Below are 19,241 nucleotides of genomic sequence, written 5' to 3'. Positions count from 1 at the left end.
ATTGTGCTGCCCTTTATACTATACTATACTATACAATAAAATATTTTAACGGTTCAACCTGAAACACTGCTTTAGATACGGTGCCAACATAATCACATTTTTGCTCATTAACTAATGTGATCTGTGATGTGTTGGCAAAATTGCAATTGGACCAAGCCCAAATAATGTCTGCACAGATGGAGTTATGCTTGGCTTACAGTCCTCAAGCAGTACCCTAGTTATTACAGCACCTAGACCAGCGGTCTCCAACCCATGTCCTGGAGAAGTACAGGATGTAGTGGTCTTATTCTAGCCCAGCACTAAGACACCTGGTTCAATATAAACAAGGCCTTGATGGGCAAGTGATTAGCTGTATTGTGTGCTAATGCTGGGCTGAAACAAAAGCCTGCAGACCTTTATCACCCAGGTTGGAGACACCAGGGTTGGAAACACCAAACAAATGTATTTGTTTGGGTCATAAGCATGATGCATGCTCAGCCCTCAACATGTTATTTGTTATGTAGAATCAAGGCTTATTTGTATTTTAAACTCCCTATTAATATTTAATATAAATAGGGAATTATTATAATAATTATTTACTATTTATTATTGTACTTTGTGATCTTAAAGTCAAGCACTGGTGGACAGAATATCTTTCCCTGTCACTGTTTAGCAAATGCACACCTGAGATTGAATAGACCAAACTGCAGCAGAAAGAATATGCTGTTGCAAGGATGCACGCAACTATTGTCTACTACTGAATATCTTAATGTAACGTTTGTTTGTTTGTTTGTTGGGAGAACAGATTCCCCTGTCCACAATTTCACCACCTTCTTAGTTACCAACCAAACCTCAGAACTAAACTATCCAAAAGCACGTCAGATTACAACCACTCATATGTCACGTGTAGTGCGAATGGAACATTTTGTTACTTGTGTTCACTCGTAGCCTTCACCACAACTCAGGATAATGTTTGTGTGGGGCTGCAATACTTGTCAGAATGCATATCTCTTATCTTTATCAGAAATGTATATACTATGTTAGATATCTATACACAAACATACCTCTCTCAGACCGATATATAGCCTACTTATTTCCATGCCTCTTGTATCATCTGAAAAAGGGGAAATATAGTTTGTACATCCGCAAACAGACATTTTTGGGATGTCTTACCATTTGACTGATATGTGCACCGACCCTTTCAGGTATTCTCACAACATACCTTAACCGATCTCCATAGAATTTATTGACCAGTTTGAGCCTTCTGGATATTTTTTAATCTTTCAATTTGAATCTGAGCACAACAAACTTCAGGTAGTCACGTTACATCTAGGGATGACTGTCCCTACTTGACAGAAGGTAAAGACAAGGGACAGGTGGAAATGTTCATTCTTAAACGTTTTTCTTTTTTATGTTAACTGTGTATTCCAAAAATGAATGATTTTATTTATTTATCTTTTCCTGATCATATGTTAGAGTGCAGCTTTATAGTACAGTATATCAATGCAGTAAATTGATGAGTCTCAAACAGGTTTTTGCCATGTGGGACATAACACTAAGGAAATTCTGTGGAGAAGTGTACAATATGCAGAAGCATAGATAGTCCATTGCAGTTTCAACATCATGATGCTCTTAGACGACTTCACATAATTCCACCAACGCCATATTTGCTCCTCCTTGGTAATACCGACCAATAACTGTTTATGGAAATCTCAGAATTGTACACCAAGTTTACCTACCTAATTCTAGGAACTAGAACCCACATACTCATCGTAAATAGAATGCTTAGGAGCAGCAACATGGCGTCTGGCTGTGAATTTGGACAAAGTATATGTATGCTACTACTCACCCTACCAACAGTTATACCTCAGTACATTCCAGAATGTTGGATCAAGCCCCTATGGTCCTTGTATCAGGCTTATATTACAGTACTTGTTTTACTACTGTCATTAGACAGGTTGTATTAGTACAGTTCTTGGAAATCTTTATGATACAGACAGTAAGATGTTTTTTTTCTAACTCTTAATGCATCATTCTTGAGACTGGACCAAAATCCTAACTTGAGATCCACACGCATTGCAGACATTCATGTAAATCGGGAGTAGGTTAGATGTAAATTAGATATTTACACAAGCATTTGAGCTACGTGTGTGTATGTGTGTATCAAGTTATATTTCGGCCTACAGTGAACACATAGGAATAATCTCTTTTATTAAGAGTTTGTAGCTAAAACTTCACTAATATAACAAGAAATGCAAAAAACAAGAACTTTCCTCAGGCAAGGCTGGTCATACAGTCTCCTTTTCAGGTAAAAAAATTAAATAAAATGTTTAAAAAGGACAACGTAGCATTTCAGAATCTCTGTGACATTTCCTTTAGTCTTGCAGGTGGATAGAAGGATGGTGACCACTAATTGGTGTGAATGTAATTAAGTTCTACTTTTAAATGTACATTGTATAAAGATGGGTGGTGTGTTTAGCAACAAAACTGATGCGTGTGCAACCGTGGAGCAAAACAAGCAGGGTTGGCTTAGTATTAAAGGATTGTTGACAACATGGAAACTATTTCCTCTCCAAATCTTTATTGAAAACAAATGTGCACAATGAGCACTTGTCTCTCAAATACATTGTTATTTGTTGGTTAGCTAACTAACTAGTTTTTGCCATATTAGCGTAGACATAGCGTCCCCGGGACCACCCATACGTAAAAATTTATGCACACATGACTGTAAGTCGCTTTGGATAAAAGCGTCTGCTAACTGGCTTATTATTATTATTATTATTATTATTATTACATGAAGTCAAAACAAGACGTGGTATCAATAACAAGATACAACAAGCCACCTACAATTCCCCACATGGCAACTTCTTGTCATTGTTGCTAGCTATCTGACCGTCCAGAATCATAACACATGGACTTCTGCCCCTTTGAAGCATGCATATTTTAGTGACGTCAGCTAACCCGTCTATATGTAGAATCTTTTGATGAACTTGCAAACCAACTGTGATCAACATGAATAGCCACATACAGTTAACCCCCAAGTCCAGACATATGCTTCACAGGAGTAACAATATATTTTTATGAGTTCAATTTGTTGTAATTGGTCATCAGAAATTAATCTTAATTTTCATCTTTGTTTTTGAGGATGAGTCAATTTAATAGTGGATTAGTTGGGACGGACAACAAAGAAGGCAAACGAGTCAAAATAAATTACTTTAATCAGAGTAAACTAACATTTTGAGTTGCAAGGCTTTTCTGGGTTACCATGACAGTCATGGAGCCTTGGTCCTAGGTAATTGCCTGCCATTAAAAAAAATGGATTGCCGTTATAAGTCCAAATACTGAGCCAAGATTACACTATTTGGAGAGAAACAATTCAAGGTTTAGTTTTTCCAACTCCTTTTTTTATTAGCATTTTGCATGCTATCCATTCTTGCATGATACGAAACAAATGAGACGCGTGTTAACACCACTTATGGAACCTGTGATGTATGTCTTTAATGTTGAAATAACACAAATCTACAGTAGCAAATCTGTTGGTTTCTACTACCTCATCTCTAGAAAAGGACTGAACCTCTTATCAAATAAATATAACTTCGAGGCAGTGGTGTACGGATGTAGCAACATCCCATAAACACAAGCCAGGGATATGGGCAAAAGCTCTCTTGCAGTACAGGTTGATGTGTTGAACTCTGCTAGCTATTTATTGACTTGCTGCTTTAGATTTATGCCATAATCTTGCTATTGTTGTCATCAGTTTTGTGATTTGCCGTCCATGGCCTATCAGGTTCATTAAGCTACGGAATAATTTATGTATTGAGATGACTTGAAAACAACTTGGCAAAGGTTGAAATGAGCAAAGATTTTCTTGGATAAGGCGGTTCTATGAGACTACTGAAAATGAAGGACTGGGTTTTATACCCTTTGTGAATAATTCAAGGTTCCGTAAAGGTTTAATGCACCCTGCTTGACTCGTATATTAAAGGTTGAGGGAGTATTTATGATGTTCTTTGGTGGTTGGTTTTTGACTGTTTAGGTAAAAAATGTTTCTACTGTTTTTGAGTATCTAGTAGCCATTCTTCCCAATTAGTCTGAGAAATTTGATTCAACCCTTTACACTCTAGCTTTTCAGAAGCTTGCAGACCCTTCAAGTCAATGTGAAGATTTATCTTGACATGATAGATGTTGTAGACCTTTGACTCATGCCATATTTAAGGAGAGGACGATGCGTCTCGTCACTTAAATAACCCTGAATGTAAACAGTTTTAACACTAATTCTACCAAACTATACACAGACAGATTTGACAGATGCATATATAAAACTGTGTGTGTGTATATACATACAAATACATATTGCTTATTGGTACATAGTAGAGTTATATTTAGCGCTTATCACAGATTCAGGAAGTACAGCTGAGATGTCAAAACTACTTTCTCATTTTCCATTCTTCTGTTTTGACTGGATGTTGACAAGGATATGGTCAATGGTTTCCATAGTAAAAGCGGTCTTCAGAAAGGCCTTTGATTAAAGACAGTGTGCTGATGTGTACATACAGTAGGTGTATAGTATACTGAAAAGAAGGTGGGGTTTGGAGTTGTTGTAAATGTAAAAGTTTTGTCTGGTTTTGAGAGTTTATTTGCATAGCAGTGGCACTCCTGAGCGCAGACTACTGTTCTGTCATATTTGAACTTGCTGATGACATTTAAACTTAAATACCTTTTTATATTTAGGAAAATGTATGAAGAAATTAGATTTTGCATGATTGCCGGTGTGTGGATTGAAGGCAGCACGTGTTGTATTGTTGGATATGTGAAGTGGAATTGGTTGAATCCTGTAGGTGAAGGATTTGTTAAAATCACTGAAGTGTATGCAAGGCAAATTTATTGTCACATAATCGAACTTTGAGACTTGAATTCTTAGTCAGAACCGGCCATGATCTATACAGTGGCCTACTTTAAGATTTGTGTAACTAACTCATATATACCATGTGTTCTTAATGTTTGCTAAATCATTTTTACTCCCTCTATGAATTCTAAGGTAAATAACACGGGTGCATTTGTGTTTTTGTAGGTGTTTGTGAAATAACTGTCCCTTCTGTTGTTGCTGTTGTCTCTTGCTCTATTTCTGCTCGTCTCCCCCGTCCTCCCCTTTCTGTTGAGAAAACACGTAAGTGTGAATTGTCATGTACATATTCATGTTATCGTGGTCAGATCTCAACTCCCCAGTTTTGAAAGAAAAGTGGAGAGAGAGAGAGAGAGAGACATGGAAACCCTCAGGGACAAAACACACACCCCTCACTCCTTCAGGTACTGTCTATACACTTAGGCATAGCAGGGACTTGAAGTCCTGTAAACAAAATCCAACATACACCAAAAATGGTTCAGATACTAGTTTAAGCTAAACCGTGGCAGTTTCAGTTTAGCTTTTTTTGTTGTTTCTCTGATTTTTAAGTCGCATGTGGATTTACAAGTGGATTGTTTTTTGGCTTTTTGCACAATTATTCTTTGATTGAAGGTAGTCCCGTGTTTGAGCCAAAACATCCAATTGAATCTCTGCAGTGTTTATTTATTAGTCTTTTTAAAACGCAATGAATGTCAATGTAAACTCAGTTCAGGTAAGATGTTAGCCAAACATGGTTTTTAAGCTGCATTTATGTCTCCAGCCCACAGTGCCTCAGACACATAGTTATCACACTGCGTTGATAATTAACTACTGTTTAACAGAATACATTTGGACCTACTCTCTGAGCATGTGTGGAAAATGTGAATCCTTGAAGAGAAAGAAAAATGTGCATCCAATCGTGCATTTTGGTAGGCCTAATTTAAAAACGGATGTAGATTGACACCGCGTTAGTCAAACCTCTTCCGATTAACACAATTACTCTAATGAGAGTGCAAGGTATCATATTTTTTTTTTTTTAAAGATGTGGTTTGTTGGGAAGATTTATTTTGTTGGATGTTCTCTATTCCGTCTCTCTAAGCCCTTCTGATTTAGAGCTCTGCTTGGTAGCCTACATGTTGCTACTTATCTTTGGTTTGACCGCTCTACGGCTTTTAGATTAAGACTGTACTATATGGAGTCTATAATAGCAAGTTTTTCCTTTTAAAATGTTTGAAAGCAGCCCTTTTTGCCCTATGCTGTGGACTAATTGGGATGACTTGCAATGCTTGGGACATTACACTTCAAACATAGAGGACTGAGAGGCTTTTGAAAAAATTATGAAAGAGAAAATATTTCATATATTCTTATTGCCAGCTTTAGTGTCCGATAAGCAATTATATTTCATATATGAAATACCTAATTCATTAGTCAAGCCAAAAACACAAAAGAAAACTCTTATTTGTTTGGTTTATGTAGTCAGATGCTCAGATAGCAGGTACACCTAAACCTAACTGGACCTCATTTCAGTAATTGCCATTTACAGTTTGACAGACTTACATTTTTGTACTGTAATTTATTAATGTTTTTTTTTTGTACTATGTTATTAGAACTTCTTGGCTATGGTCAATTGTCTTTCTGGTAGAGAGGACTTAATCAGTAAGTTAATTTGATTGCACTAGTACATTTTCCAATTTTGAATGCAATTTTGATTTGACAACTTGACTAATAAAATATCTATATGTAATCTTTGAAGTGAAGTGGTTATGATCTTGATTTTATGTATGTTGCATTGAACCTGGGGCACCAATGATAAATTGTCTTTGTGCATGTGTAAGAATTTACTTGTTGTATCCTGTAAGGAAAAAACGCCATTTTGAAAAAGAGAAGCTGTAACAGGTCAAATTCACTGGACAAAATAATCACTTTTCAAAATCACCTATTCTTCTAATAAATGTTATTGTGAAAAATGAATTCTCTGTCATTTTTTCAACCAAAACACTTTAGTGTAGTATTTTACAAAATGTTGTAATGGGCCTGATTTTTGTTGTTTCACAAAATTAGTAGCTGAATTAAATACTGTAGATCTAATTATACACTCCTGATCATCACTTGCAAATGATTCATTAGGCCTACCCTGTGAATACTCTTCTTTTGCCAAATGCATATTTAACACTGCACATGAGCTTGTCATTCCTCCCACACACAATTAAAAACAATAGCCAGTAATAAAGGTCATAATTGTCTGACTGAATATCAGCTCCAGCATCTTCCCTTTCAAAGATGTTTCGATACACTCCTAGATCACAGGAGGTTGGTGGCACCTTAATTGGGGAGGACGTGCTCGTGGTTAATGGCTGGAGTAGAATAGCTGGAATGGTATCAAACACATGGGTTGATGCCATTCCATTTGCTCCGTTCCAGCCATTAGTATGAGCCGTCCTCCCCCCAGCAGCCTCCACTGTACCAGATACATGTGCTCCGCTACGATACAGGAACGATGCATTTTAGTTTGAAACTATTCGGTGTGATCATGTGATAAGAGGAACGAAACGATGCGATTCAGTTCGATACGATTCAATGCACTAACATGTGTTAAGATCTGCTGCTGATGGAGCTCAGGAGCTGGATATGTCTGAGCTGACTTCTCTGAGGTATGTGTGTTAGGACCCGCCTGCATCTGGACATGGTTGCCAGTTTTTACTATCTGGTCATGCTGCAAAGGACAGAGGTATGTCTAAACATAACCTTAAAGTGAAACCAACATGGTTATTTTACAATAAAGCTCCAACAGTTGAAATATACAGTATGTTCTTTAAAGAAAAGTTGAACATTTCAAGTAAAAAAAAATATTTGCCACTAAATGGTGGACGAATATGCACTGTGTGTACAAAACATTAGGAACACCTTACTAATATTGAGTTGCACCCCCTTTTGCCCTGAGAATAGCCTCAATTTGTCAGGGCATGGATAAAAGTTGTCAAGTGTTCCACGGGGATGCTGGCCCATGTTGACAGTTGTGTCAAGTTGGCTGGATGTCCTTTGGGTGGTGGACCATTCTTGATACACACAGGAAACTGTTGAGCGTGAAAAATCCAGCAGCGTTGCAGTTTTTGACACACTCAAACCGGTGTGCCTGTTCAAATGCACTTCAATCTTTTGTCTTGCCCATTCACCCTCTGAATGGCACACATACACAATCCATGTCTCAATTGTCTCAAGGTTTAAAAATCCTTCTATAACCTGTCTCCTCCCCTTCTTCTACACTAATTTTAAGTGGATTTAACAGGTGACATCAATAAGGGATCATAACTTTCAGCTGGATTCGCCTGGTCAGTCTGTCATGGAAAGAGCATGTTATATATTATCATAAATTAATCTGTATATTATCATGAATCAATCTGTTATTTTCAGCATAATGTCACTGCAGATATAATTCTCAGTCAATCACCTGCATTCTTATGCCACAAAGATTACAGCAGATAAAATTAAGTTTGGAACGTAAATAGGACAACACAGGAAGCTGTGCATAGGTATTGGGGTTGCTCGGCATGCAAGATGACTTGTAGATCAATTACTGTCATATGCAGTTGCATACAGTTTGAGGACGCACCAGTTCAGTCACAAAATATGAGGTATTTTCAGAAGGTAGAAACTATTTGTAAAAACGTTTGTGAAACGACGGTTTGTAACATTTAATCGATTTTCTGACCGATTTCATGCTACATTTGGATCGGTTTGGAGTCCTTCGGAACGATGCACTCGCAAGTAACTGTCCAGTGAAAATCTCACTTTTAAAAGTTCATATTCTGTTAAAGGCCCAGTGCAGTCAAACATTTGATTTTCATGTTTTATATATACTGTACTTCCACACTGAGGTTGTAATAATACTGTGAAACTGTGAAGTGATTAATGCCCTTTTTAGTGTAAGAGCTGTTTGAAAAGACTGCCTGAAATTTCAACCTGTTATTGTGGGATAGAGTTTTGGACTGCCTGGTGACATCACCAGATGGTAAATTGGTTAATAGACCAATAAGAAAGAGTTCCAAACCTCTCTGCCAATAACCGCTAGTTTTCCCCTCCCCACTCAGACCACTCCCAGACAGTACTAGCAAAATTCTTGCTTGAGAAATTGTTCTTTGCAGAGAAGCTATTTCTGTTTTTATTTTTGACCATTTAAATTGACAACAATCACAGTAAGGTACTTAATTGTTACCCAGAAAGTATTTTGATATTGAGATAAAAATGGCTTCATTGGACCTTTAACTCATACCCAAATAATGTTGTTAACTAGTCCTATACTCATATTTGTGGCCAAAGCATAAATTGGAGGGGGAGAAAACACTTTTAAAAAACCCACCTCAAACTTCTATCTCAAACAGACCATTTAAAAAATGCTTGCTTTTTCCTCATAGAACATGATGGCATGTTGGCTCATAGGCTGAGTTGGCCAATCAGCGGTCTACTCTCATGAAAAATGATAATGACTGGTATACTCCCACACCATTCCAACACAGAAAAGCTGCTTTTTAACATACTTAATTGACATTTTTTGTGATCAAAACTATTTCACTCATATTGTAATTAATTATAGGTAATATTTCAGAGAAATCTGGAAACAATAGACAGTTACTTTTAAACATTTGAACCGGATTCCTTATTGATGAATCGTTACACCCCTAATATCAACCCAATTAATGACTAAATCATATTTTGTATATAACATTTTACTAGCACAATATTTCAGCCTTAACTTTTGTTGCTGTATTGCTTTTCAATTGTATCAAGATGGAAACATTTCAAACCAGACTGTGCAATGTGGATGATGGGTCTCATGTTTCTATGAAATAATGGTGTCACTAAGATGTACCAACAGACGGGCTTTGATGTTAATGACTACTTCTTTGTTGTAATGGTTCCAGGTTCATTCTATAGATGAATGGATAGAATTTGAGGATATCCAGGCCTGCTGGAAATGCTGACATGGACAAGTGAAATCAATATTTGGTTTAGGTTTTACTAAAACTGAACCGAACATTGAATTATGGATCAATTGCTGTTCCCCATTTTTATATTTTGTCAACGTTTTTCATTTTTATTTATCTCCATATCATTTTTCTCTAGCACTCAAGGCATCTGCATGCTTCCCAGACGATACAGTTCAGAACAGCTTGTGCATATATTATGACGACATTTTGTGACATTTCTATTCGTTTTGGACATCGGCAAGGGTTTTTTCGGCTGTGCGGGCACATTTTTTTGTCAAGGCAATCCGAAGTTGATAGCCGAAGTCTACGCCCTCTCGTCGGCAGTTGGTCAACAGTAGGGATTCTTCAATGAAGTGCCTGTTGTCATTCAACGAGAGACGACTTGTCCTCATGCAAATTATTTCACTTGAGAAATACTGCACCAAACATCCAAGTCAGATGTAAAATTGCGTGACTAAGATCTCCTTGGTAAAATCGTAAATTAATGACTGATTTCTTAGATTCATTCAGACTATTTTGAGGGAGTGTATACTGGCTATGGCTTTTCAAAATGGACAAACAGTACTATTGCCGCTTTTTTCTTGTTTTTCAAGCTAAGGTGTTTTTAAGGGAGTATGCAAGCACACTCTTTCGGCTAGCCGAGCTTGGCTAGGCGCCAGCCGAACTGAAGCATGCTGACGTCTTTAGCGTTTTCATGATAACATTTCTTTCTGAACTATAAACTATGTATTTTTATGGGTGCTGTGAATACTTTATTAATCTCCATAGGGAAAGTGGATGGCCTTAATGCATTTATCCCACTGTATGACAGCATTTTAAGTACCTATAGCTATCGTAACTCTCATTATGGTCCATATCCAGGTGGTCTGATCTTCATATGTTATAACCTGACTTATTTTTTCTTTCTAATAGCATCCATTAAAACATATTTTTTATATGCTTTTGGAAATGTATAAGCCTACATTTATATTCCTGACAATAAATATAAACATCCTTGTCCTGTTTGTCTTGCAGTGAATGTCTGGAGCTGAGTCCAGCGAAGGCCAGGGACCTCCAGTCCACTTCGACGCTGGAGCAGTTCATGGCCAAGCTGTGTGTGCATCACCAGAGGCAGATTGTCGACGCTCTGGGCTTCCTACAGACAGAGGTCTGTATAGGCATCACTCTCATTGTGCATTTTCAATTCAGTTCATTTGAATAGATAGTTACTGTCCCTGAAAGGCAGTCACAAATTAACAAAACAGAGGACACAGATACCTAATACATTAACAAAAAGATACAGAGGAAGTTAGAGACTAAGGCTCTGTGGAGTGAATATGTTTTGTCTATGTAATAACTAAGTTAAGGTATTGAATAATCTCATTGTTCTCTTTGTTATAGGTCAAGGCTATATCCTCCTCCAGCACTTCACCAGCCTCTGCCTTCAAACCCTCTTGCTCAGTCGAGCACGGCGCCCTCCAGGGTCCTAGCCCTGAACCCTGCCTGGAGACCCTGGAGAAGGGGAGGATTGGCCAGAAACTTCCCATGGCTTCCACTCCCAAAGGACCGGCGGAGGGGCGAGAAACAGTTGGTACCAGGAGTAGCAGGTTGGCAGCCCCAGAGAAGACCCCTGAGACTGCTGTGTCAAGAAATGTATCTGGGGCCGCTGGGCCGGCCTTGGATCTCTGTAAACCTGGCCCAGGGGAGTCTAAGGCTTTGGCAACCCTTCTCAGAAGCACAGACAACGGTGAGAGTAAACCTCTTAGTGACCATGCTCCTCTAAAGATCAAAATCATGAAGTCCAGCAGCTTGGCTGATGGTAAGAAGCTGTCCTCTGTGCTCACCACCTCTCTTCCTGCTTGCGCCGGTACTATGGATAAACGGCAGGGCAATTCTGACTCTTCAATCAGAGCAGATACTTACAGCAATGGACTCGGCTCCTCTGTGAAAAGGCACAATCATGCTAATCACTCAACAAGACAAAGAGGCTCCTTTGGACGTACCAGAGATATGCTGGTCAAACAGAGTCCACTCCAAAAGACCCCCACCATCATACCCCCAGTTTCCCCCAGGACAGCAAGGAAGACCATAAAGGGGTCTTCCTACCATCGGCCTAGGGACTCTTCCTCAGTGTGTCAGTTTGTAACCGACCCTGATCTTGGCCACTGCGACATTGTCTGCATCGACAAACCAATCACAGACTGTTTCCAGAAATGGCAGCACCGTCGGCTCCCGCGACACAACGCCAGGAAAAGCACCAGAGGTCACATGTACGTGGAGGAGATGTGGGAGCTTAAGACTGTCCGTACATTAGCCAGGAAGTCCGCCCGCAACTATAGTGGCAACTGTCTCACTCCAATGCCAGATCTCAATACTCTGGTCACCCCTAAACAGGTGCTTGGCAAGCCTGAGGGTGTACCTTTTGTGGATATGCCCTTCATTGGAGGTATTTTGGAGACGGTCAGTCAGAAAACTCCCTCGGAGCAGCCAGCTGAAAGGGAGTTGCCTGGGGCTGGGGATATAGAGACTGCAGCAACATCAGCCAGTGAGGTGGAGCTGATTGTTCAGACTAGTCAGACAGACCAGAGTCAATGCAAAGAGCAGACTGACCCTCCACCTCCTTCACAGAGTCCCCCAGTGGAGAACGAGCAGTGTGCAGGGACAGACTCAGAGCAGCCAAGGCAGAGCGTAGCATCAGAGGATAGTCTAGCTCAAACTGTGGTCGAGACCGCACATCAGGATGTAAACAGTGTTAATAATGACATTGTTTTGAGTGAAAGCCCAGAGCAAGTGGTGATGGGGAAAGATGTGAACCCATCACATAAGACATCAGAAGAAGCTGAGCTTGTCCAGGATAAGCTGCAGTGTGTGCCAGAGGGCCAGAACATTATCTCTGAAACCCAACAAAAGGAATCTGAATCCCTGACCCCTTCCATGGAGAGCACTGGAGACAAGGAGAAGAATGAGGTAGTGAGTGCAGGTTCAATTGATAAAGAGCAGGCCGAGCCTATGGAACATCAGAGTCCAGATGACCAGAAACCATCTGAGGTTCCCACAGAGAGTGAAAGGATGGAGGTGCAGGAAACGGGCAAGGTTGAACCAGACTTGGCTCCAGGTGACGGCAACAATGTGCCTGAAGAGAAAAATACAGATGCTGATTCGTCCTTTAAAAAGGCTGATGAGGCAGTTGTGAAACAATCACCTCCAAGACGTGCTGAAAAACAGGGTATTCCAGCACGGGTGATTCCTTCAAGGGTGAAGGAAGTTGCAGTGATTGAGACAGAGAATATGATTATATGTGGATATGTGAATGGTAGACCTATAGGACAGTCTGACAGATGTTTGCGTGAACGGACAGCTAAAAACACCCCAGAGTCTACTCCTACGAAGACTAATCGCCCCATTAAGGCCTCTCTGAAACAGACTGAGAAACCTTCGGAGAATGTGTCTGAGATTCCACAAGTCTCACCTGAGACTCCTCTCGCCCCGGTCGCTGCTGGGAAAAGCGTCAAAAGCCCCTTGTCGAAACGACCCACCAAGGCCTCCCTGAAACAATCTGAGAAACCCTCTGAGAACATGCCAGAAGTTCCTCAAGTCTCATTCCCTCCAGATGAAGTGATCAAAAGCCCTGTGTCCAAACGTCGCACAAAAACCTTTAAAGCTAAAGCAACTCAGAACCTGCCTGACACGAAGACACCTGCGGAAGCAAGCCAGATCACTATAACAGCAAGACAGAGCATTCCTGACACTCCTCTAGTCCCAGACACACCAGTCGACTCCCCCAGGATCCCTGAGCCCAGACACCCTGTCAGATCAGCCAGACTGCAACAGGCAGCAGCTGTTACCTCTCCTCTCCTCCCTGTCGCCTCGCCTCCCCTCCCTGTCGCCTCGCCTCCCCTCCCTGTCGCTTCGCCACCCCTCCCTGTCGTCTCGCCTCCCCTCCCTGTCGTCTCGCCTCTCCTCCTAGTTACCTCCCCTCCCACTGAAGTTGCTGTTACTTTCATTGTCCCCCCAGAACCATCTACCTCCCTCCCACTCCCCTGCACAGAGTTTAACCCTTCCCTCCCCGTTGCCTCTCCTCTTCTTCCTATTGTCCCCCATCTTTTCCCTTCATTTGATCAGAACAGTGCAGTTACCCAGAGCTCTGCAGAGCTGAAAGTTGAAACGGCTCAGCCAGCTCCAAAACCCAAACCCAGCAAGACACAGAACACGGCAGTGGAAACTAGGGTGCAAACAAGACCAAAGCTCAGGTCGTCAATGATGGTAGTAGCAAAGGAAGTTGAAGTTGAAAAGGTTGTGAGTCTGCAAGTTAGCAGTCAGGGTTCTGCTCACACAGAGGGTACAATCATTAAAAAGAGTGAGGCGCAAGCACAAAGTAGTCCACTAAGAAGCAAAATAATTCCCAAAAAGGAAGGAGAAGCAAGCAAATTGGCTCCATCTAAAGAGGGAGAACCAAGCAAATTGACTTCCCTGAAGAATTCAGAGGAACCAACTTTGCTGAAGAAGGTAGAGGCACCAACTTCAATGGATAACAAAATTCCATCTGGAGATTCCAGCAGGTCTTCCATCAGCAGTGCTTCAGACAAACCTGGGCGAATGCCATTGAGGAGTGAGAGTAGTAAAACTGAAGTGGCCAGCCAGTCCGTTACCCCGACAACCCCACCAACTGCGGTGGAGAACAGGAAGTCTGCTTTGAGAGTCCAGAGGTCACCCACGCCCTCAACCAGTGCTCCAATCACAGCTGAGAAACAGAGTGAAGTGGCATCTCCCAGTAGGCTGAAATCCCCAGTGAGACTCTTATCACCCATCAAGTTAAAACCTGAGAGGATAATCAAGTCTCCACTGAGGGATTCTCCTTTGCTGGTCAGTTCTCCTCTGCCCTCCAGCTTAGTCACTCCTCTCCTCCTGCCCAAGCTGGAGCCCCCAGTACAGTCTCGACACAAGTTCCTGGAGTTACTAGACGTAGAGGAAAACCAACAGAAAATCTCTAATCTCAACACCAGGTTCGATAAGATGCATAGAGGCTGGGTCCAGATAGACAAAGAGGGACAACCAACGCCCAAACACAAGAACAAGGCAGACAGACAGGCAGTGATATGGAAGAGCAAGCGCCGGGTCCGCAAGCCCAAGTCTTCGGAGCACCAGAGGTACTCCCTTGTCCAGATGCTTTTCAAGAATGATTTGGACCTAGCCAGTATCTGCCGCTGGTACATGGAGTCAACAGAAACCCAATCAATGGTCATCGTAAAGAAGGTGAACACGCGTCTTCCCTCTGAGACCCAGCTGCTCTTCCCCGGTATGTCCCAAGGGCCGTCCAAAGGGCTCTTCCCTAGCCTGCAGGCCGAGCGCTTGAAGAAACACTTGAAGAAGTTTGCCATCGCTTCCCCTGTGAAGAGCAACCCTAAGAGCCAGAAGCTGATTGCTAAAGCCCTGGCGCAGGATGTCAGTACAAGTACACCCAAAGGGAAGGAGAAGAGAGAGCTGACCACGGCCACCCGGATCTCCACCAAAGCCTATCTCTCCTCTGCAGAGGCACAGCCAGCCGACGGCCAGAAGGCCTCAGCGAAGGCCAAGAACCCAGCCATTTCCTGGATCCTGCGGAAGTACTCCAATATACGGGAGAAGATGCAAGGTCAACAAAGCTCCAAGAAGCCAAAAGGGGCCCCAAGAAAAGAGTTCAAAGCTTCCAAAGTCAAACCCTCTAAACCCCCAAAGACGAAATTGGCAAAACCAACTAAATTGAAACCGGCCACTGCCCAGAGGCAGAAATTATCTGTTTCTGGAGATAAAAGTGTGAAGGAGCCAAGTGTAGTCAAAACAGAGCGAGCGCAGCCATCTCCTAGTAGAAAGACTCCAGCAAAAGCTGCTGTCCAGGAGAGATCAGTCAAGACTAGCAGTAGCAGTAAAACCTTAAGGGATATCGGTAGGAAAGAGAGTGCTTCACCACAGAGGTCTACCCAAAGAGCGATGACCCCAAAAGCACAGAAAAACACCCCTGCTTCTGCCATCACCCCTAAGACGGAATCAAACAAACAGCAGGTTGGAGCGGAGAAGGCAGGGGTGGAAAAGACTATGCCAACACAAGCAGGTGAAACAAAGAGACACTCTGAAAGTAGAGTATCTGAGACTAAAGTCACTGAAAGTAAAGGTGCTGAGAGCAAAGGCACTGAAAGTGAGGTTGAGTCTCCTCAACAGAACATGGACGTCAAAACATCAGGCTCTCCTGACCAGGTACTCACAAGGTCACAAAGGAAGATGGAGGCCACTCCATCCCCCTCCATCCCTCAGAGTGCAAACTCTAAGCCTGCCACAAAGAGGGCCAATGAACCTGCTCAGAGTGAGTCTCCTAAGGCTGCCACAAAGAGAAGCCAGAAGAGCACACAGACTCCAGCCAAGCGCACCAGGAAGAAATAGCTAGCGTGCAGACAGACTGTAACAGCCAAGCTGGTTATATAACTTTTTTTTATCGTATCTGGAATATTCTACAGAGGACTGGTCGTACCTATTTTTGTGTGTTCCTCCCAAGCTGTGTTGGTAAATTATCATTTGGATGGATTGGGGGGAGGGGGGGAGCTTGGCAATGCCAACACTTGATAAGCTTCAAAGGCAAAATGGTGATGGGAAGATATTTAAAGTCGTGTGTGTTTGCTGTGTTTTCTGAGAGGGTTCCTGTCAGACCAGTGTTGTGTTATACAGAGGCAAAACTCCATCTGGCCTCTGGTTTGATCTTGTTTAGTTCTCTAACTGGGCTGGAGATGGCGATTATCTTCATATAAGGGTATATCTGCATTGTAAACATGTCAGACGTTTTTGGTTTGTTTGATGCTAGTTATTCAGACTACAGCATGCCATGTCCTCCACCTTTTTGTTTGTCCAAGTGTTTTGTAAAGATCACAGAAGTCTCTTTTCCATGATTAAAACATTATTGTGAGGTTTAGTAATAATGGCATGAAAACATCAGCACCATGTTGCTAAAAACAAATATTGATGTTCTCTGACTGCAAGCCAATCGTTCAATTTAAAATTAGCCCAGGTTTCACTGAACATCACTCTTAGATCTATAGCCTTAGATCTATGTCTCCAGCCCATCTCGCGATCAAAGAGTTGTGCGAGTGTGTGTGACTTTTTGTGATCAGGTAGGTGCCTTATTCATCAGATGTAAAGTGTTGCTAACAGGTGAAACCTCAATTCTCTGGCCATTGCACAGACACGTACTGTAGGAGGAGAAAGGGATTGTTCTAGATATGGATTTGGTGCAGGTCTGCACACATTGTGTCATGTTGATGTGGTCCTTCAGATGTTAAACCTTCTCCAGTTATTGTATAGAGCTGGTCATTGGTGCATCTGTGTATCTTCATTCACAACTTCCCTCCATGTGTTCAGTCCTTATTCTCCTCCATCTTCCTGCTATACACCCACCCTGCTTCTCATCATGTACTGTTTATTTTAAATGTGTAAAGAAGCATCATGGTTTGTTATTCTAATGAGTTCTCTTTTTGTGTCTGTGTTTCATTTTAGATTCTGGGGATATTTCTGTTCCCGAGCAGTAGCCTTAACTGTTGTTATCGTAGCTGTGTTTAACTTTCAAATACTGTCCGAGTTGTTTTTGCCCTTTACAATGCCTCGCTATGTTGTATCTCTGATCCTCCCTCTCATCTTCTCTGATTCTCATTAGTTTTAATGGTGATGTTTTCCCTCTGGTGTGATCATTACCTGCTGTTGCATGTGCTTTAGCTGCCTGTAGTGTTTACATTTAAATACTTGTTTCTCCAGTCTTTCACCTGTGCAACAACAGCCCACTCTTGAAATGCAGTATTCACCTCAACTACGTCTTATTAAACATGTATTTGTTTGTTCAATCTGAAAACTAGCTTTTGTTGCAGAACTTTAAGACTATGCATGTACGTTACCTTTCCTCTCTGGGTCTTGTACTGAATGAGCATTAATAACTGATGATAAACCCTTGAAAGACGTGTCATTGGTCACCTGTTTTGCAAGGGGGTTACTTTAAGAATGTCTGCTGTTTGAGAGCAGATGCCAGGGAATGATGCTACAGCACATGGAGCCACAGGTTGTATCTAATGTTGGATTGATATGTTTTGCCCATACTTTATGAGCTTAGGGTGTGTTTGCCTGTTATTTGGACTATATTGCAGTGTACTGACCCCTGGTGACATATGAAAATTGTTGGAGAAAAAAATTATACTTTTCAAGTGTTTGTAAATGATCAGTCTGTACAATATCCCAATGTTATAGAAATAGCCTGTCTGACATGTATTTTATTTCTCAGATTGTTATTTTGTTTCAGGAAGATGTTTTCTTGGTGTGATGCTTCCGTACTTTAGCAATAGCTTGACCTCCGTTTGTGTCATAAGAAATACATTTTAGCACAGTGTTATTTTTATTATGGTTATTTCACTTTAAAAGTAATCATTTTGTAAATGCAAAAGGTATAATTCATGTTTTATATTGTTATTTAAGAAACCCCTATAGATAAATGCATACAGTAGATCTAAATGAAGCAGTCCACCAAATATCAAACTTGAACATGTTTTATTCTTTACTGTGGATATTTATAGTTTGGGATTCTGTATATTGGAAATAAATAACTGATGTATTTATGTTAATCCCAATAATGAGACATCTTTTACGTTAGTGACTTTGTATTCTTGCTGGAGTTGATGTAAAGATCTTTGAAATGTATATTTTGTGTCATGCTTCGTTTTTCCATGCATCCATCTTCAGTGGTTAGCTTTCACTAATCTACTGTGTCATTTTATGAGGTTTAACTAAAACAACTGTATTCCTCACTTTGATGATTTTATAAAGAATGACTTTCATATGTTCATCATACCATCATGGAAATACAATTAAGATTGCACTGTACTCTTCCTCCAATGTATCTACATGCTTTGTAAAAAAATATATACTTATTCCAAATTGGGTAACTCGGTCATGCCACTCAAACTGATTTTGAACTCTGTCTACCCCCCCCGCCCCCACCCCCGCCCCCCTTATCACACACACAAACTCCATTCAAACCAATGAAGAGACACGTTAAGAGTCCATGTTAAAAGCACACACATTAAAGTTTAATGAATGAAAAGTGGAGGAGGTTCAGTAAACATTTTGTCGGTGGCGATAGATAGATAGATTGATAGATACTACATACATTCAGCATCAATGGGACTTCAGTTCAATCCCACCATCACACCTGCGACGGAACACAACCAAAGCAACAGAAGTAGCACTTCTGTAGGAAACAGACCAGAGAATTATTATAGTTTTTGTTCTTTTTTGTTCATTTTTTACCAGTTCAATACAACAGAGACACTGCGTCTTTCACAATGACATGATACGGAGTACAGTTCTCTCGCAGATGGTGGATGAGTCTTTAAGTATTTCACGCTAGAATT

General features: G+C 41.0%; 1 protein-coding gene across 1 annotated transcript; it reads left to right on the top strand.

Moving 5' to 3' along the window:
• Nucleotides 1–7,489: 7,489 nt before the first annotated feature.
• LOC311122616 (uncharacterized protein) lies at nt 7,490–18,521 on the top strand (the record flags this gene model as incomplete). The annotated part of the gene is made up of 3 exons (XM_084196957.1): nt 7,490–7,512; nt 10,861–10,993; nt 11,227–18,521. The coding sequence occupies 3 exons, from the start codon at nt 7,490–7,492 to the stop codon at nt 16,237–16,239; spliced, it is 5,169 nt and encodes a 1,722-aa protein (XP_084053083.1). The 3' UTR covers nt 16,240–18,521.
• Between the last annotated feature and the right edge of the window lie 720 nt (nt 18,522–19,241).

The sequence above is a fragment of the Coregonus lavaretus genome (assembly GCF_964263955.1).
Source record: "Coregonus lavaretus genome assembly, contig: HAP1_SCAFFOLD_4640, whole genome shotgun sequence".
NCBI lineage: Eukaryota > Metazoa > Chordata > Actinopteri > Salmoniformes > Salmonidae > Coregonus > Coregonus lavaretus.
Note: the sequence above shows the minus strand (reverse complement) of the source record. Positions and strands in the feature narration are given on the sequence as shown.